Source organism: Aspergillus eucalypticola, assembly GCF_003184535.1.
Source record: "Aspergillus eucalypticola CBS 122712 chromosome Unknown BO83scaffold_14, whole genome shotgun sequence".
Classification (NCBI taxonomy): domain Eukaryota; kingdom Fungi; phylum Ascomycota; class Eurotiomycetes; order Eurotiales; family Aspergillaceae; genus Aspergillus; species Aspergillus eucalypticola.
The window spans coordinates 388,340-413,561 of NW_020290288.1; the positions used below are offsets into that span (position 1 = coordinate 388,340).

General features: G+C 51.4%; 7 protein-coding genes across 7 annotated transcripts; 4 read left to right on the plus strand and 3 right to left on the minus strand.

Moving 5' to 3' along the window:
* Positions 1 to 83: 83 nt before the first annotated feature.
* Positions 84 to 3,445, minus strand: BO83DRAFT_314151 (BAR domain-containing protein; the record flags this gene model as incomplete). The annotated part of the gene is made up of 8 exons (XM_025527573.1): positions 84 to 116; positions 179 to 310; positions 365 to 926; positions 997 to 1,152; positions 1,289 to 1,337; positions 2,056 to 2,538; positions 2,594 to 2,684; positions 2,765 to 3,445. 8 exons carry the CDS (start codon positions 3,443 to 3,445, stop codon positions 84 to 86), a joined length of 2,187 nt encoding a protein of 728 aa, XP_025387570.1.
* A 4,940-nt stretch (positions 3,446 to 8,385) lies between these two features.
* On the minus strand, positions 8,386 to 11,718 carry BO83DRAFT_45599 (putative C6 finger domain protein). Its single transcript, XM_025537051.1, has 3 exons — positions 11,249 to 11,718; positions 9,673 to 11,194; positions 8,386 to 9,619 (listed from the first exon to the last, which is right to left on the minus strand). The coding sequence occupies exons 1-3, from the start codon at positions 11,421 to 11,423 to the stop codon at positions 8,470 to 8,472; spliced, it is 2,847 nt and encodes a 948-aa protein (XP_025387571.1). The 5' UTR covers positions 11,424 to 11,718; the 3' UTR covers positions 8,386 to 8,469.
* A 415-nt stretch (positions 11,719 to 12,133) lies between these two features.
* Positions 12,134 to 13,805, plus strand: BO83DRAFT_378975 (25S rRNA (adenine645-N1)-methyltransferase). The gene has a single exon (XM_025531390.1). The coding sequence runs from the start codon at positions 12,228 to 12,230 to the stop codon at positions 13,737 to 13,739; it is 1,512 nt and encodes a 503-aa protein (XP_025387572.1). The 5' UTR covers positions 12,134 to 12,227; the 3' UTR covers positions 13,740 to 13,805.
* A 35-nt stretch (positions 13,806 to 13,840) lies between these two features.
* Positions 13,841 to 15,192, minus strand: pup2 (proteasome core particle subunit alpha 5). Its single transcript, XM_025531391.1, has 5 exons — positions 15,028 to 15,192; positions 14,954 to 14,966; positions 14,806 to 14,884; positions 14,371 to 14,714; positions 13,841 to 14,281 (listed from the first exon to the last, which is right to left on the minus strand). The coding sequence occupies exons 1-5, from the start codon at positions 15,050 to 15,052 to the stop codon at positions 14,002 to 14,004; spliced, it is 741 nt and encodes a 246-aa protein (XP_025387573.1). The 5' UTR covers positions 15,053 to 15,192; the 3' UTR covers positions 13,841 to 14,001.
* Positions 15,193 to 15,369: 177 nt separating this feature from the next.
* Positions 15,370 to 18,704, plus strand: BO83DRAFT_408684 (gamma-tubulin-complex subunit SPC97). The gene is made up of 4 exons (XM_025534067.1): positions 15,370 to 15,848; positions 15,918 to 17,902; positions 17,952 to 18,169; positions 18,218 to 18,704. Exons 1-4 carry the CDS (start codon positions 15,461 to 15,463, stop codon positions 18,297 to 18,299), a joined length of 2,673 nt encoding a protein of 890 aa, XP_025387574.1. The 5' UTR covers positions 15,370 to 15,460; the 3' UTR covers positions 18,300 to 18,704.
* Positions 18,705 to 19,055: 351 nt separating this feature from the next.
* BO83DRAFT_45681 (uncharacterized protein) lies at positions 19,056 to 20,550 on the plus strand. The gene is made up of 4 exons (XM_025537080.1): positions 19,056 to 19,087; positions 19,394 to 19,697; positions 19,807 to 20,020; positions 20,137 to 20,550. Exons 2-4 carry the CDS (start codon positions 19,521 to 19,523, stop codon positions 20,340 to 20,342), a joined length of 597 nt encoding a protein of 198 aa, XP_025387575.1. The 5' UTR covers positions 19,056 to 19,087; positions 19,394 to 19,520; the 3' UTR covers positions 20,343 to 20,550.
* Positions 20,551 to 21,011: 461 nt separating this feature from the next.
* Positions 21,012 to 24,400, plus strand: BO83DRAFT_314391 (class I SAM-dependent methyltransferase; the record flags this gene model as incomplete). Its single annotated transcript, XM_025527584.1, has 8 exons — positions 21,012 to 21,117; positions 23,014 to 23,159; positions 23,216 to 23,377; positions 23,440 to 23,523; positions 23,659 to 23,780; positions 23,857 to 24,095; positions 24,144 to 24,324; positions 24,370 to 24,400. Coding segments are annotated over 8 exons (1,071 nt in total), but the record flags the coding sequence as incomplete, so codon positions are not given.
* Positions 24,401 to 25,222: the final 822 nt, after the last annotated feature.

The following is a 25,222-nucleotide window of genomic DNA, read 5'->3' on the forward strand; positions in this document are numbered from 1 at the left end:
GTGAATCAACGAGGCTAGTTTCCAATAACAAGCGGCAACAAAACAACACGAGACAATGGCGACAAATTTCAGCAACAACCGATTTACGCGCCCTCACGGCTCTTACGGTAGCTGGCCTGCAGGAAGATGCCAATTAGTCACGATGAAAAGACCACCAGTGAATATTGATCGATCATACCTCTTGCTCAACCTGCAAGCCATCGACAACAGGAGCCAGCTCGCTGAGTATCTCGTAAGACCGCTTGTGGTACTCTAGCTGGGCCGCGATCAGGTCGGCCAGGTTCCGCAGAGGTTCGGGGGTATCGAGAACCTGAAACATTCTGTCAATCTTTAAATTTTCTTCCACACAGATGAAACAACATACATTCTTCATCACGCTCACAGCCTCCTCGGTCTGTCCAACGAACTCATCCTCCGCCTGCTCAATCTCCGCACGAGCCTCCTCGCTCAGGCTGTCCCAGTCACCCCTGACGGCAGCCTTCTTGCTCGCCTTGATCGAGTCGAGCATAAGGCGAGCGTTCTCAACGTTCTTACGTGCCTTCGCGGCGAACATCAAGTTCGTGTTAAGAGTGGTGTTCCAGCCAGCCAAGAAGCGGGACTGGATCTGAGCGTCCTGGGCCAGACGGGCCTCGCCCACCTTCTCCGACGCCAAAGCGTACTTCTCCAGCGCAGTAGCCAGAGGATCCTCACCATGCGAGCTCTGCGCCAGGGTCTGGGAACCTGCCAGAGAGGCGCGGGCAATAGCGTGGTTAAAGGTCTTGGGCTGCGGCTTGGCCGAGGGAGGCGCAGTCAGGGCAGCCTGAGCCTCAGCGGGAGAGGAGGCCTGGGAAAGGAGCTGGACCTTCTCGCTGATGGTGCGGCCCATGTCGTTGAAGGATTCGCGAATGTTGGGCGGGTAGTCATAGGCCTCGTTGGAGTACTGGGAACTGCATGTGATGGGGGTCAACATGTTAGCTGACTGAGAGATAAAACGTTACGGGAGAAGATATAACGCACGTCACTTGAAGAAGCTTCTGGTGGACAATCTTCAGGGCATCCACCCGCTTCTCCAGCTCGATGTACTCATCGGGTAGTTGAGTGCGGTCATCGGCTTGACCAAGCTGCTCCTTGATCATCTGCTGAGTGCGCGCAGCAAAGGGCGAGAAGCTCGCGCTGTTCGATAAGGCATAGCATGTTAGTATAATGCTTGGTTTGCAGTTTTGGCTGTATGACAGCATCGGAGTGCCGCTGGAAATGCGGACAGTCTCCTAATCGGAGAAATTATTGCGGAGGGGAACAGTTATCTCACCTGAGGTTCTTTCCGAACGCCTGGAACTTATCCATGATGTCGTTGGACACTGAAATTCTTAAGTTTCTGGGATAAGCACGATATAACTAAACTGAATACAAATGCAGGAAGTCTGCAATAGGAGGGTCAGAGAGAAGATGGTGTTGATGTGCAGATCGCGGAGTCGAGGCCACTTTCCGTTCATTGGTGCGACACCGCCTTCGTATCGCTGGTACCGCCACGGTTTCATGCCGGCATGTGCCAGGCACCCAGGCAGCATCGCTATCTCAGCCTGTTATCATGTGGACAGTTCTACTTTACTGCTACACATCTTACTCCTAGACAAACTCTGTTGTGCGGATACCACTGGTCACATTTCTTGCATTGACTAGGCCCAGAAAAGGCCTGATAAGTATTAAACATGGTCTAAACCCACAATCCACAAACAAACCCAGGAACAAGACCTTAATAACGCGCACAAGCCCATGAACAAACAAGAATCCCATTGTCGTTATCGTCGTCGTAATAGCATGGCGTCAACCGCACCAATCGAATCATAGTACAAGTCGTCATCGCAATCAAACTGATATAGTACAGATGAAAATAAGGAGACACCGAAATCGTTAAGGAATAGCTGAAAGTCGTAAAAAATGCTCCCCGAGTCCGCGTTCAGTTACCCGGATTAAGTCAAAGTCGCCATCATCGCTCTCATGAGCCGTGAGCTCGGGCCTATGATCATCTCTTAGAATCCACACTTCACCGCTTGCGTCGGACAAGGCTCATCCTACCTCTGCGATCCTTTTTCACCTCGAGGATCTCTTCTTCTTCGCCGTCGCCAATAATCTCCGTGTCTCGGATCACCTCCCCACCGCCACGTCGCTCGATTTGCGTGTATTCCCGCAGATCGTCATCACTGTCTCGCGGACGTACAACGATTGCAAGTGGGCCGGACTGAAGCTTAGTGGATTGCGCTCCATCGTCATACCGCTCAATTCTACGCACGGGCGATGACTGACGGCGAGGGCGACCCTGGACGGACACGTTTCGTGTCCGAGAGACTGTCCTGGTTATTTTCGTTTCCTCCAGCTCGCCATGGTGGTGGTGATGATGGTGATGGCGCGACCGCGACCGGTGCCGGGACGGAGATGGCTCGATGAGCAAAGTCTCATGGCTCGTCCGGGGAGTGTAACTCTCCATAGCGATTTTTTCCACTATACGGTCGCGATGTCTGTCGCGAATAGGTGAGGGTGATGAGGTATGCTTATAATGTGCTTGGAGACCGTCAGCACCATCGCTCTCTTGATGACAAGCACGTGGGAAACCTACTCTCGGTCATGCGCTTGATCTCACGACTTCGACTGATGACCTCGTCAATCTGCTCCTTGGAAAGAGCAACCTGAATGATGATCATTTTCCCCTGCAGCCACGGTTAGCGTTGGACAATGCCCAGGCCATGTTTTGTTCCAGCTCGACTTTGTATCCATGAAATATACACACCTCTTCCTCATACGGATAGCCAAACTCGCGGATCGCGCTGGTGTGAACCAACTTGCGAGGCATGCGAGTTCTGCCTTTCCGAGGATACGGTTTCTCCACGTCAACTTCCTCTACCATTCTCCCACGATACCGACTCACTGAGCGACGTGGGCGCTCCACAATCCGATCACGCTCACGGAACTCCCGGTACTCTTCATCGCCATAGTAGTCTGGTTCCGCAATGCGAATTTCCTCGTAGTAGTCGGGTGAACGAACACGATGGAAGGAGCCCCGTCTTCGCATCGGCGGGGGACTAGGAGGAGCTCTAGGCGGGTAGTCGCTATAGTAATATTCATCGACCTTGCGTGTCGGGCGGTCGAATGTGTCCAAAGAAGACTGTCGGCGCAGAAGGCGCGGGCGCGGGGGAGGACTCTCGGCATGGCGGTAGGTGACCAGCGGGCCTGGGGTGTAGGCTATATGGTCATCCTCGTAGAATATTTCAGAGCGACGGGCAGGGGGGCCATATCGCTCCTGTTCCTGAATGCGATATTCGAAGCGATCATCCTCTTCGACACGGCGGGGGCGCTCGAGTACCGGGGGTCCACGTGAACGGTGACGGTGACGGTGACGCTCACGGTCCCGCGAATAATGGTCCTCGTCGAGAGCCCCAGTAGAGCGACGGTAGTCGCCGTATCGAGACATGTGTGATATGTTTGGATTGAAGGAGTGGATGACCTGATAGGGAATACTAGAGGGAGAGGAACTGACTGCAAGCGAACCGTGGGTGACGGCAGCGGCTGACTGGGGCGGGCCGTTGATTAAAATATGGCGGGGCAGCGCAAAGAAAGCAGAACCGTTGATGAGAGATGGTTTTGCGACAAGAGCGATGACGTCGGGGCTGCTGCTGAACCGTGTGTAAGAGTGAAATAGTCAACTCCAAGCGATGTAGATCTTCTTTGTGTGGTGTAGTGTAGTGTAGTGTGTGTTCCAGTATCTCTCTGGGGTGGGGGAGGGACTGGCTTTTGTACAAAAATGTCTGGCTCGCGATGCAGACGAATCTTCTCTCTATTGATAAATACCGTATCTAGTAACTACAATAAATTAAAAAAAAACATCATCTATAAACATGCGAAACAAAACCCCGGCAAATGTGACGTTAGCGGAGATACCGCAAAAAAACCGCCAAACCACCCAAACACAGCCAAAGTCCCTTGTAACTTACGCAGATCAGGCGGGCCCACGTGTATGCGTCTGGTCCCGATTATTCTTAGCCATTCGCCACGGTCTCTCGCCTTCTTTCGTTGCTTCCTCCGGCTGGCTCTCTCGCTTTCTCGCCCTCTTCCTCAGCCCCGATTCTGGTCTGCACCACTTCTCTCCGGGGCGTAGGCAGTGCAGGTCTGCCGGTCCAGCTGTCCTCTAGCAGTGGGTGCGTCATGCATCACGCCGCTGCGGGAGGGAGCAAATCCTACCCGGATGGAGCGTCTGCCTCTTTAGCTGCTGGGCCACTAGCCACCCTGCACGACCCCCCGGCTCGATCTGGTGCCCAGATAGTTTCAACAGGGGGAGTTTCACCCTAAGCGCATGCTGCTGGTAGGCTAGAACCGCTTCAGGGGAGCGGTTATTCGACCCAATGACATTTGCCTCCACGTATAGTTGGTAGCCTTGCGATGTCATACTAGTGTGATGGACCGAACACTTCGGAGAATTCCAGCTTGCCCCGACACCACTTACGTCCCTCTGGCTTTCAGATACCACTCCCACCAGTTGAGACCCATATTGGGTCTCACTGGCGATGGGGCGCGATAGTCGATTGGTTCACTGGAGCCTCCGTCCAGTGTGGACTACCTACTGCATTTAGCGATAATAGCCTTCATCACGATAGAGGGGTCAAATAACAAGTCTCTGAGTGGCCTGATGCTCACTCAGATATCCGGAGCGGATTGCAACTGACCAACTGTACATTGACCTGATCGCCCGCCAACAACACTATTGGAAACTCAATTAAGTTAACTCTCCACTTGTACATGGCTTTCTTACTGCTGGCGAAGCCATTTTGTCCGTTTTTACTGATCCACTGCGGGTATCGAACGATCTCGACCCAAGGTAAGTGACTCGTGAGAAGCTGATGAGTACCTGAGATGATCTGGTATGAATGGACACCCAAACGGAACACAGCGGGGCAATGTGAGGGGAAGAAGACCATGTTCGAGACTAATGTTCTCGGAGATCTCTAAGGAAAATAGGGATCATTGGTTGTTTCAACACAAGGAGGATAAATGGATGCATTCGATTCCCGAAACGGAGAGCAGCCATTAGTGATTGATGTTCTTGCTGGCTGCAGACTCGACGTCAAAAATAAAGCCATGGGGGGCGCGCCATAATGGCAAGCCTAGCAAGGGCTTAGGCCCGCCTAATCTGCACTAATGCGGAGCCAACGAGAACGAGGCCGAAGCCATCTCCAAGAAAACAAATCTAGTCTGGTGCTGCCAACTGTCGCCTGCGCCAAGCCTCCATCCAGGCAAGTCACCTGCACGCCTCCTCAATGGCTGTTATCGTCGGGTACTCACCACTCACTGCTCTCTCATTTCTCTCTGTGCTTCTCCATCCTAGGAAGATCGCTTCGAGTCTAGACTGAGCTCAGGGATATGCCCTGACCCCACAGTCTGCAGTGCCTTCGATTTTGATTTGATCGGCCCAATGATGGACACGCTCGACATACTACTATTTCCATTGATACTATCAACAAAACCTTGGACAATGCATAGTCTCCAGGTCATAATTGCCTTTCTCCTAGGAGCTTATGGTCTACATTGTAAGGACTCGACCGGCTGTCCTTTGTGTCCCCCCTGTAGTCCAACTTCTATAATTGTCATTGGTCGGAAGCCATGTCCCTCCCATGGTTGATGTCCGTTCGTATAGCTACTTTCCGCTCGAAACAAATTTCCTAAGATTTACCGGGTGAGTGCATGCCGTTCTTGCATGGTCTTATCCTATTGATGCCTTATGCATGATATCCACCGTCCGTGGGGCTGACAGATGGAGGGATGTCTCAATTGATTGAAAGCTGATTTCAACAGTATGTGCCCATACGAGTTCACATCCAAGTGTTGCATTGTCGCAAACAATCTACATAAGAGCGGTGAGCGTGGGCAGCTGTTCCAGCTGTCCCCTATCATCACAGCCAGAGTAATTCGAGGCCACCCCCGGAAGACTTCGGAGTGCAACCTCATCATTCCCTGATACCGCGTTGTCAGAGTGAAAGCGTGAAGTGGAGTAGTCACTATTACCCTTCCTGGTGGCTTAATCTTTGCCATGACTCAGAAAGGTACGTATGCTCTTGCCCACACATTCGGCCGAGTTACCTATGTGATGCTCTCGGGATTCCAAATACGGGATAACTTGGGTCAATCGGGCTCCTCCAGGGCCTCTGAGCCCAACCTGTGATACTGATATTGAACTAAATCTTGATTTTAAGGTGGAACAAGGATTTCATGTCTCGAGCCGAGCCTGGCTGCTCTCGGACACACCCGGTCTTTGCGTCTTGCTTGAAGCGGTCAATTGCATTAGCTGTCAAGCATCGTTGTCAAGCTATTCAAGCATTCTTGTCTCGGTCTGTCATGGCCATCAACAGTCTCTAGCGATCAGACAATACTCTTTACGACATTTCTCGCGCCGATGACGAGTTGGAAAGGAGGGCTTGGCCTTTTTCCTCATCAGTGCCAGATCAAAGCCAAATTTGGCTATCACTACCACTCACACTATAATTTGGCAATTCGACTGACGTGTTATCTTGCACTCACTCAAAGTCCTGCTAGAAAAGAAACAGTTCTGCCTTTCCTCTAGGCTCGCATGCTACGGCTTACATTATACAACGCTAATCCCCAAGCGTTCTCGAACAGTCACGAACTTTCAATGCTTACTTCTTTTCCAATTTCTTTCCTATATCCAGACCTGGTCGGTACTATATTCAGCAGGAGCCTACTGAGCGAGTAAGAATAGTACTAGTACGATATATATATATATACTTGATAGCCCGGATATGCTGTCTACATCATAAGAATAAATTGGACCTTCATAATAGCACCAGCCAATAACGACTGTCCAGCCTAATACTATCACTACCTCGAGACAGAGACAACAAGACCGGGACTCATCTCTCTCCATCCCTCTTTTCATGCTCAGTAGTATGCTCGTTACGACAAGAGAGATGCATCACCTCTAACTACTAGTACTAATATTTGCTCTTGATTCAGTAGTATCGGAAGACATTATATACTATTTTAGCAGTAGTAGTTAGGAGTAAATGTTACTTTGTATGATATCGCATTATACTATTGACCATCGTCCGTCTTAACTCACGAACCTCGATCACATGACAATTCATTAACTTAGGTCAGATATATATTCCGATTGACCCACTGTCAACTCTGATACTAAGTAGAGTAGTACAGTTCGAAATATGGAAACCATTCAAGCCGTAACACAGTACTATCAGTGGTAAGGATGACTATGATATAACTGTATTCTGTAGCCACTACGCCTGCTTCTCGTATTTCTGGTTTCGTTAACAAGGGACCTTCGAGCACCAGCACCGCCAGTACTGCTACTGCTACCACTACTTAGTACTAATATTTGAACTTTTGGGTCAGTTTCAAGATATGCATCGCAATTTGTACATATGAAAGCATGCCCGGAAAAAAAAACACTATATTTAGCGCCTGATCCTAGCATGAAGTTCATTAATAAGTATGCAATAGTTCTAAGACAAGGACAGATCATATCTGGCAACAAGACTAAACAGGGATTATATCATGATGGTTGTGCACAGTAGTACGTAGTATTTATTATTATCATGCATAAGACCGTCACACTAAATACCCTGCATATCAACCTATGACACCACCACCACAGTAACCAAAACAAAGCAACATCAACCAGAAACCTGAAACCTGAAACAAAATAACATACATTCAATATCCAATTTCAGCCTTACTACATGTAAGTTTCTGGAGCAACAACTTCTTTTTGCTTTTCTAGACTCGGTCTCGAACAAGAGGAGATACGGAAGGTAAAAAATAGAGAGATCACATCTGACCCGACAGTTGACTAGTTGCATGCATATGCACGTGCAGGGCCATGCGAGGAATCAGATCCCGCCAGGTGGTTCCAAAACGGACTTTACCGAACCAGAGCACCATGGAAAAGGGCCTGTCAGCGTGCAGATACAAAGGGGGGAAGGGGACGAGATCATCCTTCTCTGCAGGGGCGGTGCGGATCAGTGGCGCAATGCGTTCGACCGGTCCTGTATGTAATTCAGAGCCCGGTCGAGCCCATGCAGGATGGTGGCGACATTCCTTTTTCTTCTTTTTGTATTGTTTTTCAAGGTGGATACATCACATATACTTTGTACTCAGGCTGCGTTGGAGGGCTTCGTGCGACGAACCATCAGTGACTGTGACTTTGACAGCGGCAGCTCTGTTGCAGGTCTCGAACGGGGTGGAGACAGCACAATCCAGATGTCATGCTGTCGTCTGTGACACCTTGATGACAAGGGAATAAATATGGTGTTGCCATGGTTGCTTCAGGGGCCCTTGTCAATAGAAAATTGATAGATCGTAAGGCTTGACGTTGACTGACAACGTTTCTACTGACTTGTAATTCAGGCCTGCAATCTATTGGCCTATTCTTGAATGAAACCTTGCCAGCCAGCAACTACTACGAAGTACTCATACCCGATCCTCGATTGAGAGGTTCAGTACGTCATCTTCCAGGCTTAGAAGTCCCATCGCCCAGCCGGCTTCTGCTGGGCGTCTGGCGATGGTAACAAAACGTCTTTCGCCGGGGTTACCCAAGAGTGTCTCTTGAACGGGTGGTGTCCACGTTGATGCCCGTTCGTACTCGGTCGTGTCTTTCCGCTCATACGGAGGTCCACGGCCTTGTTTCGCAGCGACTCTCCACGCATTCTCACAACTGTTGGCTATAGATTCGGACGTCTTCCAACCACTCTTTTTGGAGAGGCTGCGCAGCCTTGTTATGACCCAATCTCGTTGTGCGGGGTCGGTGTATTGGATTGCTGCGAAGAAGATCGGCACGGTCATCTTGATAAGACAAGATCCGAGTGTCGGGCTCAGACTCCCGGCGTCTAAATGAGATACTTGTGAGTTGTAGATCCCAGCCGCGATCCTTCCAATGGCCTGTGAGTATCCTGCCGTAGTCGGCGCCGCTACCTTTGCAGATACCATCATGGCGGGAGGCATGGATGGATGTAACCGATGTAAGAGAATTCGTCCGGTGAGGTAATAGCCCCACAGAACAGCTATAGTATGTGTCCGGTACTGCAGAGCAAGCCCGAAAGGAGACGATATCGGGGTCACACTGTCAGGAGGCAGAGGCATGAAATACGGACCGAGAGCGCTTTCAAATGTGTCGAGTGCCATCAAAATACTCTCCCACTCAATCTCAGCCTCTTCGTATGAACTGTTCCCGGCGCTTTCATCATCGTAATGGCCATGGTGAGGAAATTCGACAAAGGCTGGTGGAGGATGTCTTGGTCCGCGGGGCGGAGCCATACCATGGAACGGCGGACCAGCCGCTGGCGCACCGGAAGGAGGCTGCACAGGGCCACCGGCCGACTGTCTTGCTTGCTGTTCCGGCGCCCTCCCTGTGAAACGAGCCATGAACCTAGCGAGTCTGGAATCAGGTCGCCACTGTGATCCCGTAGCCTCTGTTGCTCTCAGCTTCCGCTTTCTGTCCCGAACACCAAAATCTGCCAGTCGTCCTAACAAGAGCCACAGATGATCCGCTGAGCCGTATATAGCATCCAGTCGACCCATTCCGGCGCGCGGGGGACACTGTCCCCATTGAGAGTACGCAATGCTGCTACTGTCAGTCTGATGGTACATCGATGAAAGATTGGGGATGTTACTGACAATAACGGACCGCCACTGATAATGCTCTGCATGACATCCTGCTGTAAATACCACCAGTAGAGGTCGCACTGGATACGAAAGTTTTCAATGTCTTTCCTAGTAAAATGTCTCTCGGGGCGAGAGCTGGCTTGACCATCATCGACCTGTCCGAACTCGTCGTAACTGACAGCCCGGCCAATAAGGCTGCCTATCAAATCTTCGTCGATGTCATGTTCCTTTTCTGCAAAAGGGTCATCTTCTGAACCATAACTGACTGAATATGAGGGTTCCACTATGGATATAACGGAGGATCCCCTGTGATGTCGCTCAAGCCACACCCTGCGCCGCTGAGCACGCAGGCTACGGGTCATGCCAGCGAAGTCAATTTCGCGCACCAGCTGAGCCGACCCGGCGACATGACTATTCCACTTGGAGTGATCGGCCCCCATTACTTCGTAGTATCCTAGCAAAAGTGTAGCAGCAAGAGTACTGATCTGCTTGCGCCGCATGGGTAGGCCAACTGCGACACCGACTCTTCTAAGAGCATAATGGTAGTGCTTCAGGGAAACTGTTGGCGGGGCCTGTTGCAGGTAAGAAATATGTAGGCTGCTCAAAGCTAGGATGGCCTGCAGTAATGGCTGATTCTCCAAGGCTTTGAGGGGAAGCGTATAGGTCCAGAGTCCCTGTTGTGCCATTGGGACCGGGGACCCCAACATGGTGGAAGGATCAATTGGATGCCGCTCGAAAACAGATAGAGTGGGCCCGGTCGAATGGATGAAATGCAAGAAAATGCGTGCCGTTTTCGGATTGTTGAGTGGTGAGGAGCCATAAGTTGGGGAATAAGAGGTAAGTATGTTAGGCTCGTTCAAGTATGTGGTGAAAGTTCGAAGCTGCTGCTGGTCGCGATTAGCGGATGCCATGATAAGGCTGAGCTGATTGTAATCTTGTGCTAAGGTCTGCTCATGGCTCTCTTCGTCTGTATCAAGATCGTAATAATCGTCCTCACGTTCTTCTTCAACATTCGATAGTACCTGATATGAGTTTGGGGGTGCAAATCTTTCGCCGGGTGCCCGAGAGGATGCTTGTGGATATATTATGCCTGTATCAGTCGGGTACCGCGGCTCTAAGCCAGCTGATCGTTGTTGGTCCAGGAAAGCCAAGGTGTCTGCCGGCTCACGGAGTACTGGATATTCCTGCTGCGACAGAGTATGTGACTGCAGCTGAAACTCATGAGGCGCTGCGGCTGTGACTGGCTGGGGAGACTGTTCCAAAGTTGCGGTTGCAACGGGCCTTGGAGCGAGGACCGGTTGGCCAGACCAGGCTTGCCTTTGCTGGGACACAGCATTATTGATATCCTCGCTGGGAGGTGGCACATTGAAGGTCTGTGAACTGATGGCTGCCGGTTGCGAGGAAGTACCAGTAATGCCCAATGGATCCTTGAAGACTAGACGAGGGCCATAGCCCTTGCAATCGCGCTTTGACTTGATACAATTATTACAAATGGGCTTCTCTTCGCCACATTTTATGCGACGTTGCCGGCAAGCTAGTAGGGCTGGTAAGCTCGAGTCGCTAAGACACGCTCACCGAAGAGACTCACTTAGACATCCAGACTTGGTGCGTTTCTTAGGCACTTTCTGAGTAGATCCACTGCCCGAAACCGCCGTCGTGGAGTCTCCCTGCACTTCCGCCGAAGTGTCAGGACCCGGCGCGGCCTTTGGCCCACTGGCAGATGGGTCTTGTAGTGATTTCCGGGTATGGTCGGTTGCTTGCATGGCGGCAGGGAATTGAGCACAAGTTCGTTTCCATAGTCACAAGACAGCAACCGATAGTCAGTAAGGCGCCTAGACTAGGTACCGAGTCAAGGATTCCGATGTGGAGACTCATAGCCTGTGGGTGTAAAGAAGAGCAGCAGCGAATAATGCGTGGGCAGATCCGACGGGGAAGTTCTGCCGCCCAGCCGATGCGTTGTGTGATTGGCTGAAATCCATAGATTGGGCACCTCAGGCAGTAAGGCTGCCCCGCTGGATGGAAGTCAGCACATCTTCACAATGCATTTTGAACAGTTGATATCGAGGGCAGGTCATTAAGCTGATAATGTCTGTTGTATATGACCATAAGGAGCTGCCTGGTGGTGCCTTCGCCTTCAAATTGATCCATGTTTGGTCCCCATGATCGAATGATCTATGAGTCGCCATGACGGTACCATCATACCCTGAGCAACGAACGCCGTGTAAGGCAGCCGCCAAACGAAGATCGTTTACAGCAACAACTTCGTTACCTCGAGTTGGTTTGTAGCCAGAACTGGGAGGCTGGAATTCACCTGACTATCACGACCCCAGATCGCAATACATTCCAAAAAGGGAATGGTGTACTGTAACCACTGTTCTGACCGCCCTGATCGATACGGCAGAAAGCCGCCCGCTGCCATTCTCCGCCTTTTATTGCCAGAAATTTTTGGGATTTCTCCTCACCGTTCACGCCGATATTTCCGGTCTAGAGCCACCAGATTTTCCTTCAGGGAGAGCCGCATCATTGGGAAGAGTTTTGCAGCGAAGGTCTTCATTGAGAACACAATTATGTTCGCCGTCCCAGGCTGGTCCCTCGAGACCTCTGCACTCAAGCAGCAGCAGGCCGAAGCGTCCCAGAAGCAATCTTCGTCCAAGAGCTCAACTGGGGCTAATAGTACCCCCATCAACAACAGGGACAAGAAGCGCAAGCGCGAAGATCATGTCACCAAGGGAAATGTCGATGAGATGTACCGTCGGCATATCGAGGGCCAGAAACCGACCCCCAAGGGCCAGAAGCAGAATGCGAACAACAATGCCGTGAAGGCTGATAAGAAGCCTAAGAAGGGTGGAGATGGTCAGGGAAAGCAAAGCCAGGCGACGAAAGAGCAGTTCAAAGAAAAGTCCGAGACTACCAGGGAGGAAGGAACGCCCGCCAACAAGAAGCAGAGGAAGAACAAGAACAAGAACAAGGATCAGCAGCAAGAAGCTTCAACTGAGACTCCAGCTGCCGAGTCCCTACCTGTCGCTCCGCCGAAAACAGAGGCCATTCTTACTCCCCTCCAACAAGCTATGCGACAGAAGCTGATCTCATCCCGTTTCCGCCATCTGAACGAGACGCTATACACGACACCCTCTGCCAAGGCCTTTGAGCTTTTTAGCGCGAACCCGGAACTGTTCGACGAGTACCACGCCGGCTTCTCTCGCCAGGTCAAGGAGTCCTGGCCTTCCAACCCTGTCGATGGCTACATCAAGGCCTTCCGCGGTAGAGGGGCAGTTCGTGGTCCTCCCAAGAAAGGAAAGCCCGACAACAAGCGGAATACCGCTCTTGCGCTCCCTCGTCGGCCCAATGGACTGTGCACCATTGCTGACCTTGGCTGCGGTGATGCCCAGCTCGCCCGCGCTCTGTTGCCCTCCGCCCAGAAGCTGAACCTCAAGCTTCTCAGCTACGATCTCCACGCCCCCGAGGGCTCTCCGATCACCAAGGCAGACATCTCCAACCTCCCATTGGCCGACGGCTCTGTCGATGTGACTGTCTTCTGTCTCAGTCTCATGGGCACCAACTGGGTCTCTTTCGTGGAGGAAGCATGGCGGGTCCTGCGCAGTGACGGCAAGGGCGAGTGCTGGGTCAGTGAAGTCAAGAGTCGCTTTGGTAAGGTGCACCGCAAGAAGGCACAAATCGGAGCGAAGAAGCCGCTCAGCAAGTCAGAGAAGAAGAAGCTTAAGAAGAAGGCTGGTGATGATGAAGGATCAGACGTGGATGACGCAGATATTTATGCTGAAGACGCTCGTCCGGCTGACAATGACGACGAGACGGATATCTCTGCTTTCGTGGAGGTGTTCCGCACGCGAGGCTTCGTTCTGAAGCCCGAGTCAGTTGACAAGTCCAACAAGATGTTTGTGAAGATGGAGTTCGTGAAGGCGGGTGGTGCTCCTACCAAGGGTAAATATGCGTCGACGACAGGCACAGCTGCTGGTCCTGGAAAGAAGAGGTTCATTGACAGGTCGGCTCTCGCTGACAAAGGGATGACTGCGGAGGAAGAGGCCGCTGTTCTCAAGCCTTGTGTCTACAAGATCCGGTAGTAGATAGCTGTGATCGGAACTTGGGTGTTACAATTACTAGTTATCTGTATATACTATGATATCATCGGCTGCTTGTTTGGTCATTAGAAAAAAGTTAGGTTGCAATTAAAAGAAGGCCGGGGCATTTAAGCATTCAAAGTCATTAGACGAGGTCGTTGTTCTTTTCTATGGATACCAAGACAATTACCAGTCCGGACAGGACGCACTATTGCTGATATACTCGTTGGCCCATTATATCTTCATGCTTAGAGGCCCTCCTCCCTTATTGGTTGCTGCCCAGCTGCGCAACAGCCCGGCCCATCTCCTCATCATCGTAAATACGGAAGCCCTTCTCCTTAGTCACACTAGCGAGCTGGACATTCTTCGCGTCCAGCTTCTCCTCCATGACCTGCTTCAGCGTCTTGAGAACCAGAGTCTCTGCCTCACCCAGTGTCAAGGAACGATGGTATTCATTCTGCAGCTCCGCCTGCGCACCCTCGCTTCCGGACCCGATAGCCTTCGCATCATATCGGTAGAACGTTCCGGACGGCTCCGCGTGGTATCTAAAATAAGCAGAATCGATTAGTACACACTTTCCCAGTAACTGTCTCACTGCCCCGCCGGTGAGTAAGCAGGGAAACACCCAACATACAGTTGCGGACCATCCTCATCAATACCAGCAAGCAGCAAGGCGACACCGAAAGGCCGACTCATGACGCTCTCCTCGTCATCTCCCGTCTCTCCGAATCGCAGGGCCAGGTCACAGATGGCCTGGGTGCAGCTCTCGACTCTCAACGGCTCGGCGTAGTGGAAGGCATGGTTCTGGCATTCGACACGGGCGTGCTCGACCAGGGACCGGGCATCTGCCTGCAGACCGGACATGGCACAGCCAATGTGTTGGTCGATCTCAACGATCTTCTCGACGGAGGAGGCCTCGAGGAGGCTGGAGGTGACACGCTTCTCGACACCCAGGATGACACCTTCGGAGGTGGCGACCTAGAGCTATGTTAGAATTATTGAGGGTAAGAGTGTAGTTGATGGTTCGGAGCGGCTTCAGATGTAGTCGGGCAGGAACGGATGCACGTACACCGATCGCTGTTGAGCCCAGCTTGATAGCTTCAAGAGAGTATTCGACCTGGAACAAACGCCCCTCCGGAGAGAAGGTGCTGTTATCGCATAGTTAGACACTGTATAGCTTCGCATCGCTATGCATTAAAGGGGCATCAGAGTCGTACTTGATTCCACGGTCTGTCAAGGAAAGCTGTTAGTTAGATGACCGCATCAGAGGGGGAGGTTTGACGGAGCTTACCGTATTCTGAGCGGGCAATGAACATGTTGGATTATGTGGGAGATGTGATGACAATTAGTGAGATGGAGGTAAGGGTAGGGAAGAATGGGAGAGAAACGCGAGATTGGGATGTAGGAGATAGAGGGAGGAGGGTAGAGTTGGCAGCAGCTCTTGGGGAAGCTCGGGCGAAGCTGTTGCGGTTGTCTACGCAAGTCCGGCGAGTGCCTGGCGGAGAGGGTGGTGGCTGCCCCAGGCCACAGTCAGGCATCCACGGCCGACTGTTTGCTTTGCCCGGATGGAACCCAAAACTACGGCTTCGGGACGTGTAGTCCGGGTCCAATGGTTGCTGTTTACTCCCCAGGATTTGAAATTACACCCTGTTTACTCCATCCAATGGTGTTAGTGGCACAGGCTGCATGATTGTCCCTCCTATCTTCCTCGACCTTGCGGGACCATGTCCGTCAATGAGCGTCGCGCCAGCTACATGAGCGCCCCGAGACCCCGCGTTGCGTCCAACCGCGTCGCCGACGCTGAGAAGCCCGGTCTGCGCAGCGCTGCTTCCCCCTTGCAATCGGAGAATATGGACCATCGTGGGAGCACCTCCAGCCAGAAAACCAGATCGTCCCGCGACCAACCACCTATCGTCAGCGACAAGCGTACCGAGCGAATGGCGATGCATACGCGAGACAAGTCCCAAGTCCGAACGAGAAACCCAGTTAAGGAGTCGTCCAATGCAGGCAATAGAGGTGAATTCATGGAGAGGTCCCGATCGAAACGAGGACCGAGTCAAGCCGAGGGGGCCAGTCCCAATTCCCGAAAGAAGGATAAGCAACCGGTGGAGAGTCAGTCTCACTTCCTTGAACTACTGGCAGGTAGAGGGATGTTCGCGCGCTAACTATATCTTGCTCCAGCCCCGTGGAATCCTCAGGCTTCGTTAATGCCCCATTCCACAGCACCGTTAGCTAGTCGAGTATCGTTTCCTCCTTTGGCTTCCAGTCTGCCTCAGTCGCTTCAACCAACACCGCTTCGCGAGCTATCAGCCGATGCGCAGGAAAGGGCGATACTGGAGGATTTGCTATACGTTTTTATGGGATTTGAAGGCCAATACATCCATTACAGGTCATATGACCCGTCCCAGGAGAAGGACAGGTTGACCGGACCTGCTTTCCAGCTACCCTCGGGAATTGACCCGACCCTAAAGGAACTTACACAATCGACCCTGAAGATAGCGACTCATTACAGTGCGCTAGAATCATTTGTGGAGGTACAGAGCCGCGCAGAATATGGGGCAGTCAGCCATGCGCTATGTGCGACGATCCGGAAATTGCTCAAGGAGTACCTGGTCCTCGTCGCCCAGCTAGAGCACGAATTACTGAACAATCCGAGCTTCACGTTACATGTTCTTCATTTACACCTAATGCCGACGAGCCAATGTTTGGCTCAGCTGTATACTCTGGGTCAGGAGCTACTCCGACGAAACGGGCTTCTAGACCAGGACCTCGACGAATCAATCGACGACTTCGACGATGTGGACAATATCCTGGAGCAACTCAAGGAAGGTGGAGAGCTTGTGCCTGGAGCCATGTCTAGCAAGAGGATCTGCAAAGGCGGCAATGTGTTGCGGCTCCTTACTGAGCAGCTGACGACATTCTCGGGTGACCCGACCACGAAAGCTCTTTTGGAAAGGCTGCTTCGGGATGCTAGTCGGCCGTACATGACAATGCTTAATGAATGGCTACACCATGGAGGTATCAAGGACCCACATGGCGAGTTTCTTGTCAAAGAGCAAAAGTGGATCAAGCGGGAGAAGCTTGAGGAAGATTACACGGACGAATACTGGGAGAAGCGATATACGATCCGCGAAAACGAGGTTCCACCACAACTGGAAAGCGTCAAGGACAAAGTCCTTCTGGCCGGAAAGTACCTGAATGTCGTGCGAGAATGTGGTGGTGTCGATGTTAGCAAAGCAGTGAAAGATGTCCCGAAAACCCTCGACGACCCTCGCTTCCTAGAGAACGTCAACGCAGCCTACACGTATGCAAACGCATCGCTGTTGAATCTCCTTCTCACAAAGAATTCCCTTACGACCCGCTTCCGTTCCCTCAAGCACTACTTCTTCCTAGATCGGTCCGACTTCTTCTCCTACTTTCTCGAGCTCGGCGCATCTGAACTACGCAAGCCCGCCAAGAATGTCAACGAAAGCAAGCTCCAATCGCTTCTCGATTTGGTATTGCGACAGCCTGGGAGTATCGCGGCTCAAGACCCGTTCAAGGAAGATGTCAAGGTCCGAATGAACAAGGTCGGGCTCACAAAATGGCTGATGCAGGTTGTCAGCGTTTCAGGTATCGATCAAGACAATCCGGAGGCGGCCATCGAGAAGTACCAGGCACCTACAAGCCAGAGTGGAGAGGATGACAAGGATATATTGGGCTTCGATGCGTTGGAGCTGGATTACTCCGTTCCTTTTCCGCTATCCCTTGTAATCAGTCGCAAAACGGTTCTCCGGTACCAGTTGATATTCCGACACATCCTGTCACTCCGCCACATTGAAACCATGCTTGTCACATCGTGGCTAGACCAGAGCAAGGTCATTGCCTGGAGGCACAAGTCCTCTGACCGACGACTCGAGATGTGGAAAAGGCGAGCGTGGAACCTGCGGTCCAAGATGTTGGTGTTTGTCCAGCAGCTTCTCTACTTCTGCACGGCGGAGGTCGTTGAGCCCAACTGGCAAAACCTCATGGACCGGGTAAATGGCACTGATGCCGATGGCTCCGAGGTGACCGTCAACGGCACTAAACAAGTCAATCGCACTGTGGACGAGCTGATGCAGGACCATGTGGACTTTCTGGATACATGCCTCAAGGAATGCATGCTGACGCAGGCTAAGCTGCTCAAGGTTTGTCAACAAGCCTACTATGATCGCATCCCTACTAATTATCGTCCAGATCCACCATCGACTCATGACCTGCTGCACCATGTTCTCCTCCTGGGCCACATCCTCTCTTGCGCGTGCGCTTGCTTCAGCGGACCCTGACTTGGCGGGAAACAAAGCCGCTGGCTCAGATGGGCGAGGATATGACCCGTCGCGTATCGACAAGCTAGAGGAAACGCTACGTCGATGCGAGGAGCATTTCAACCGGCATCTGCGGATTCTGATGGACAGGTGGGAATACCTTCCATGCTGTTGACGACAACGCTAATGGTAATATAGCTTGAACTACTACGCCGCGACTGAAAGTGTCGTTCTTCTCAAGCTGGCCCACGCTCTAAGCGCGATCAGTAAAGACGATTGAAGCTAGAACCTTTCTATCTCCACAGAAAAGTCCCAAGGGTGGCCTCGCCACCCTCGCAGCTTGCAATAATATTCAAGCCGGTGATCCTCTACAGCACGCGACGACGTCGAGCACCTAACATAGCCGTGTGAGGCCGTCCCTTAATGAGGGACTTCTACAGGCCCATCCCGAAGCCATATAGGCCGCGCTTGCGAACAGCAGTGCAGAGACGAATTGGGAGTTCCTGCACACAACCTCACCTCACCCCTCTCCACCCCCTCTATAGTTTTTTGTTTTATTACCTATGTGTTAGCCACGGCAAGGCTGGAGTATCAGGAGGAAAGACGGACGGACGGGACATGCTTGACGCCCGATGATGATTTGCGAATACCCACTACTCTACTGAATAATGCAATGCAATGAATGACAGAACATGAACGAACAAAATCACACCTAAAATTTCCGCCTCGAATGATCCATAGTCCCGTTCTATGGCTATGAGTCAGGAAGGCAACCCGGAATCGGAATCCCTCGGATGGAATCCCCGACCGTGACTGCTGTCACCCAGTAATGAGTATCGCAACGCTTACCAGAAGAGTATTAGCTTTGCATCCTTTCTATCCATAGGAAGATAAAGATAGTTGACAGTAAGCTCGCAGCTCTTACCATGTAAGACATGTAGAATATAAGCCCGCGAACCCGATAGTTAGCGACTATAGCGGAGAATAATAATAATAAGCACGGCAAATATTGATGCATCAGATCACCTGCCGGTGACATGATTTCACCTAACAGAGGAATGAATGAATATATGAACCCCTTGTATCCCTCCCTCCCTCCCATTTCCCTCCCCCTCACCCTCACCCTCACTACACCATCATCATCATCGTGACATCCACCTACTTTCAACATCCTACTAGTATTTAAAATAAATACAACAACAACAACAACTACTACTACTACTACTACTACACTATTCCAACATCAACACCAAGAATACACAACAATCAAAATGCCCTCCCTCCTCACAACCCTCAAATCCACCCTCCCCTCCCCATCCCCCAATCCTGGCTCCAATCCCCATCCCGCCAAACAATAACACTAACCACCCTCACAACCCTCCTCCTCCCCCTCCTCTACAAAAACTACAAAACCTACCTATCCTACGGCCCCGGCGGCGCCCCATACAACCTCCTGGGCTGGTTCGGGGTGACATTCCTCCTGTACCCATTCGGACGCAACATGACCAGCACGACCATCTACGAGAAGAAGATCGCGAACGGCGAGACGCAATCATACCTCTCCGAAGACACGGTAGATCTGCTCAGCGCTTTGAAGAGGGAGAAGAGACCCGCCGTCGGACCGCATTATGTGCCGCAGCGCCAGGTGGAGGAGTTTGCGGGGGAGGAGGTGAAGAAGGTTTTCATCCATCCCTTTGCTTCATATTGCTTCATCTTTGTGGTATATCCGATGATAAGTGGAAAACTAGACTAATAGTATGTGTGTGTGTGTATGGGTATGTGTGTAGTACCTCGACTCGCAATTCTACGCCCTCGCAGAACAAAACCCGCAATTAGTGAAAGTCGCCGATTCGCGATTGGAGCTGCATGCGGGAGCGATATTCCTTGCGACGGAGGAATTGACTAATAGGAATGAGACGACGAGGAAAATGAATGGCGAGTGTGTGCATGTCCATCGCTTGAAGGATTATTCGTTGCATATGGTTTTGGCCCCTGCGGATTGTGAGTTCTTCCTTTTTCTTTCTTTCTTTCTTTCTCTGGCTTTGACTGTGTTTGGATTATTTGTGGTGGATGGACTGGTGTCTCTGTTTTCTGGGTACTGGTACTGATTTCTGCAGGTAAGAAAGTTTTCGATGCTGGTTGGGGTCAGAGGCACGGGTTCAGTGGTGTGGAGATTCCCAGGGCTTTGGTGGGCGGGAAATTGATTCAATTGCCATCTGAGTATGTGTTGATCTATGCGCCAAGGACGAAGGAGGAGGTTACTTTGGTGCTGGGTCTTATGAAGGCCAGTCTAAGGTATCTGACTGGCGAGGAGGTGCAGTGAAGAAAGACTATTCCAAAGGAAGGGAAGTACTCGGCAAGGTCGGGTGTGGTTACGTATAGCATGACCCATTGTATAACACGCTAGTCGAATTTTGTACGCTAAAAAGAAGGAAGAAAGCGCCCCTCTCTTGCTCTTGTGAACCCATATATTTTCTTTGCATAATTGAGTGGTGATGATCAGGGCACCATGGATTACTAGTTCCGAGACGGACACACTGAGACGCTTATTCTAATCCTGAGAACCTTGGAGTGGATTGTCAAAAACAAGAGAACGAGAACACTTACCTTCAGCACTACATAACGCCCCTCATCTACTAGATATTCTTCACGATCCTTCAGACTTCACGTCCGTTGACAGTAGCTTTACTGACAACTGCCGCAAGTATAGTGGGCACTGCCCCAGGGCACTAGCGGGCCTAACCGCCCCGTAGATAGGCCCCGACGGCAGGCCTTCCCCTACCCGAAGCTGAACCATGGTTCTGGGTTTGCCGCCAACTATCTGCGTGCCCTGTGCCCATGTCCTCTTCCCATGTCAGACCCGACGGCATGGATGCTCTAATCTCAAGCCCGTCTGATGGCTTGACATGCATGACCTCCCTGTCTGCATGCATGGGTTGTGCTCGGGGAATCATGGCCACATCAGTGCACGCTCTTGGCACAAAGCTAATAGCTAATGGAACAGACGGGTCGGCCATTTGTCCCCATCGAAGCCACCAGCAATTCGGCTGAATGGCAAACCGCGTTTCATGTGTCACCTCTGCGGAGCCCGGCCGTTCGTCACAGGAATGCTTTCTCCTCGGGTTCGAGTGTCCTATTGTACTCGAGACTGGGTCACGGTATAGAGAAGAGAAAGGAGTCAGTTCCGGACCTGATATGGGGACAGTGCTGTATCGGCCGTTTCCCAGAACAATTGTGTCTAGAAGTCTCAGCATCCTTTTAGGTCCCGATCATCTGTCGCTCAGTCGGACTCAGAGTCACTGTTCATTCGCCACGGGAAACGCCATTGGTCTGTCCTTCAGGGGCGGTCGCACGCCAAAAACTCTGCCAGCCTCGACGTGAACCGGCCATCTCAGGTTGCTGTTAGTCGCATTTACTAAGCCCTTAGATCATTGCGCGATACCAAAAGAAGCGGTGAGTGTGTGGATGCAGGGCGAGTGTCATAATAAGAAGGGGCAAGAAAATCCTGCATCGAAATTGGCCGGGCTAGTGGCAGACTTAGCACCTCCCCGACCTTTTAGATTCGCCTACCTGTGCTTTACAATCGTTCAGCAGACAACCCCACCTGTTTCGAGCATTGATGCCGTCATATATTATGTCCCTGAATGTCTTGTATGTTAGTAGAAATCCCAGGTAGTCGCCGTGATGGAGAGTCGCTTCTGCCTTGAAGGTGACAGCGGGACGAAGCCAGGAATCCCGACGGCTCTGCGCCTCCAAACCCCGAGAAGTCTTTGGCCTCCAATAAATGCGACGGGACTAGGTGACTCTAACTTTGAGTCTTGACTGGCTCCTTGAGTGGAGCTCAGAATTTTTGACAGTCTCAACCCCCTCCGGCCTCGCTTTGCTTCCCCCCTTCCCCTGTGCATGAATATGGTCATACAGAATGTGACCTATGAGCGGCTGAACAATGCAGTTCATTCGTAACGTCCCACCACCTCATTCGCCTGGGTGCAGCCTCGCACACTAACAGTCAGGCTCATATCTGAACCAGGTGGATCACAAGGCTGTCATCTATAGTTGCTCGACAAAAAAAAAGATTCTCTGTGTGGCTATCAAGTTCTCAGTTTGTGGCTTAGGAAGTAGACTCACTAGTACTTGGCTTGGCTCATGCGACAGAGCTTCCCTAGCCTCTGAGCAGGCACGATACGAGCCTAGTAACGACAACAAACTTTCTGCGCCCCGGTCATCGCGAGGAAGACAGCGTGAATCCTTCGCCTTATGGACAAGGGAAACGAGCCGATGAATGGTCAATGCCATTGTGCCGCCGGCCTTCCAGGTTTGCAGCCGGTCGTGGCCTACAGGCTGGGCCCAAGGAGTCATCCTGGGCTACCCATATGCTTATTCTGTCGGAATTGTTGACCCCTCCGGAAGGGACTATCAGCCCCTCCTTCCCCTGGGCCATAGTAGCAACCTATCCAATGCCCGAATAAGCATGTATTTGACCCAGCAAGGCGTACACCCCACAATCCACGAAATAGTGTAGTTAGATCATGGATTATCCTGAGTCCGGTCTTGCCTGCTCGGAAACACGTTTCAGGACCAACCTGCCAATGATATATGGTTTTTGGTCTTTCTGCCCCCAGTCAGATGCTTGGTCCTGCATAGAGCGGAAATTTCCATCATCCGTACTAAAACGTACGGACGCTGAGTCCCGCATAGTAAGTACTCCCCCAGCTCGTTCAGCGAGGCCAAGATAGTACTTCCCTGTCTGTGCCCAGTGGGACTTTTTATCGCCCTCTGAATTCTGGTGCGTGCCGTATCAACCGCTTTTGGAACATCCACTGAGCACACAGCCTCCATTGCACCTTCTCCCACATTATAGAAACCCCTTTTGCACTGAATTTCTTTTGCCACACATCAACATAACCACCTCAACACATATACAGTTACCCTGGGGAACGAAATAACGATGACGTACACAGCCCGTTGCCATAACCCGTGCGTGCTGTCAGGAGAGACTAACCTTCTTCCATCAACAAGGAGCCCTGACTCGCAGACGGAAAATTTGGACGAGACGTATCGGCACACAATAAACGTTCACGGACGCGAATATCAGCAATACTCGATTGATAATGAGATATCATTTCAGCCAGTTGATCGTGTAGAAGCCAAGAATCTTGCGCCACAAAAGGCCATGGCTGACTTCCCTCTTGCTAGGATGAAGCGAATCGGCTCGAGCTCCAGAATAAAGTCTTCAACAAGATCTTTGATGATCGGCTGATCTTCCCGCGAAACTGTGAGCCTCAAAGAGTTCTTGATTGTGGTCACGGCGCGGGGTCCTGGGCTATCCAGGTAGCAGAAGAATTTCCAGAATGCGAGGTTAGATCCGGGCAAGTAGCGCTGTCATTTTATGAATGACTAACGGCATAACTAAATGAAAGGTCATCGGTGTTGATATATCCCCTCATATGATACCAGATGACAACGATGATGATTTTGATGTGGCGGAAAACTTGGAGTTTCAAGTAAGGCACTTCTTCTCTTCCGACACCAATGAGTGTGCCTCTGCACAGTGCCAGAGCACACAGTTCCCCTCAAATATGAAACCTAAGTCTGCCGAACTGTCCCCATCGAGATGAATCTAATTTTTGAATCGGTAGGTCGACGATCTGAACCGCCCCTTTACCTTCCCCCCTAGATATTTCGATCTCGTCAATTCGAGGATGATGGCAACAGGTATCAATGGATCCCGATGGTCGTCATACATACAAGACATCAAAAGGTCCGGTTGTAAGGAGCGGGCCCTAGGGTCACGGATGCTGTGAAGATAATGCGAGACTGACTTCAAGGTGGAATAGAGTTCTGAAACCAGGCGGTTGGGTGCAGTTGGTCGAGATCTACTTCAACGTCCAGTCGGACAACGGTTCGCTCACGGAGAAGCACGCATTGAGACAGTGGAGTACAAAGCTCATGAGCTCAGTGGAAGACGTCAAGGATCTTCGTGTAGGCACCCGCCTGAGAGATCTTCTGCAAGCAGCAGGGCTGAAGGAAGTCGAATCCACGATGATACCTGTCCCCCTTTGCGAATGGTCTAGCGGTGAGTTCTTCTAAGCCAGTTTTAGTGGATAGAATTCTGACAATCCAGTAGAACCGAGGATGCGAGACATAGGCAAAGCCAACCGCAAGATCACCAGACATCTGCTTACTGCAGTAGCACTCTACCCCTTGACCCAACGCCTGCACATGTCGCACGACGAGTTTCAGCAGCTGATCGACCAAGCACAGAAAGAAGCGGAAACCCCGAGCCTGAAAACATATTTCCCTTTGTAAGTGGGTCGTTCGAATAGTCCAGACTGATGCTGACGATTCAGGTACGTTGCTATCGGACGAAAGCCATTATAGAGGGTCTTATGGGTGGAGCAGCGGTCTTGGGAATGCAGAATTAGGGACGCAGCAGATCGGGGATATCGTTGGGCTGCATTGATGGGAAGCGGTACTGCTTGGGTATTGACTCCGAGGCCGGAGTTCGAGATAGGCTAGACAATGCCCAGCCAAAGAAGCCCCTTCACACAATTTTCCTCCGCAAGAAGCTTTCATTTGATCAGCAGATAGAGCCCCAGTATACGATCACGCATATTCCGAGGACTCTCCATCCCAGTGATCTTCTTTGAAAGCCTATTGTGACGCCAAGAAATCTCCAGACGTGAGAAGCATAGAATTGCCGGAGTAATGAGTCCAGTGGTACTGGTGAAAGTGATGGAGTTCACTTGAAGTATCTCGAGCGATGCACTAACGGATTGGGTTCGGGATCTGGCTGGACTTGGCTTCTACTGAATAGAGAACAGGAAACTGGAAGGAGCTATGCGGGCAGGGCAAGAAGCCATGCTCATTGCAACTGACTGGACAGATGAATAGAGAGGCAAACGAAGGCGGGCCATTACCGTTGCTGACGACCACCGATGAGGGGAGTGATGGGCCAGCCACCCCTCAAGAAGAATCACCCCACCAAGAGGGAAGTGCCGGTGGTAAATCGGGTGGCTCAATTAGCTCATCTCGGAAGGTAAATTGCGGATATTGAACGAGTCATGAATGGGGAGGGAAAGAGCATAGCTAACACCCCAGGAATGACCATGAAATGATGGAACCACAAGGTTCAGGGACACAAAAGGGGTAAACCAGGGAGGAAGAAATGAAAACAAGATTTACGGCGACGAGAAGAGAGGA

What these genes read in the sequence shown, in the direction of transcription:
- BO83DRAFT_45681 (XM_025537080.1), top strand. Translation starts at nt 19,521, where the DNA reads ATGACCAGCACGACCATCTACGAGAAGAAGATCGCGAACGGCGAGACG. An exon ending in CGGGGGAGGAGGTGAAGAAG is followed by an intron (nt 19,698 to 19,806) that starts GTTTTCATCCAT and finishes GTATGTGTGTAG; the next exon opens with TACCTCGACTCGCAATTCTA. An exon ending in GGTTTTGGCCCCTGCGGATT is followed by an intron (nt 20,021 to 20,136) that starts GTGAGTTCTTCC and finishes TGATTTCTGCAG; the next exon opens with GTAAGAAAGTTTTCGATGCT.
- BO83DRAFT_378975 (XM_025531390.1), top strand. Translation starts at nt 12,228, where the DNA reads ATGTTCGCCGTCCCAGGCTGGTCCCTCGAGACCTCTGCACTCAAGCAG.
- pup2 (XM_025531391.1), bottom strand. Translation starts at nt 15,052, where the DNA reads ATGTTCATTGCCCGCTCAGAATACG. An exon ending in TGGGCTCAACAGCGATCGGT is followed by an intron (nt 14,715 to 14,805) that starts GTACGTGCATCC and finishes ACATAGCTCTAG; the next exon opens with GTCGCCACCTCCGAAGGTGT. An exon ending in GATGAGGATGGTCCGCAACT is followed by an intron (nt 14,282 to 14,370) that starts GTATGTTGGGTG and finishes TGCTTATTTTAG; the next exon opens with ATACCACGCGGAGCCGTCCG.
- BO83DRAFT_408684 (XM_025534067.1), top strand. Translation starts at nt 15,461, where the DNA reads ATGTCCGTCAATGAGCGTCGCGCCAGCTACATGAGCGCCCCGAGACCC. An exon ending in GGATAAGCAACCGGTGGAGA is followed by an intron (nt 15,849 to 15,917) that starts GTCAGTCTCACT and finishes ATCTTGCTCCAG; the next exon opens with CCCCGTGGAATCCTCAGGCT. An exon ending in CGCAGGCTAAGCTGCTCAAG is followed by an intron (nt 17,903 to 17,951) that starts GTTTGTCAACAA and finishes ATTATCGTCCAG; the next exon opens with ATCCACCATCGACTCATGAC.
- BO83DRAFT_45599 (XM_025537051.1), bottom strand. Translation starts at nt 11,423, where the DNA reads ATGCAAGCAACCGACCATACCCGGAAATCACTACAAGACCCATCTGCC. An exon ending in CACCAAGTCTGGATGTCTAA is followed by an intron (nt 11,195 to 11,248) that starts GTGAGTCTCTTC and finishes CAGCCCTACTAG; the next exon opens with CTTGCCGGCAACGTCGCATA. An exon ending in ATCAGTGGCGGTCCGTTATT is followed by an intron (nt 9,620 to 9,672) that starts GTCAGTAACATC and finishes TGACAGTAGCAG; the next exon opens with CATTGCGTACTCTCAATGGG.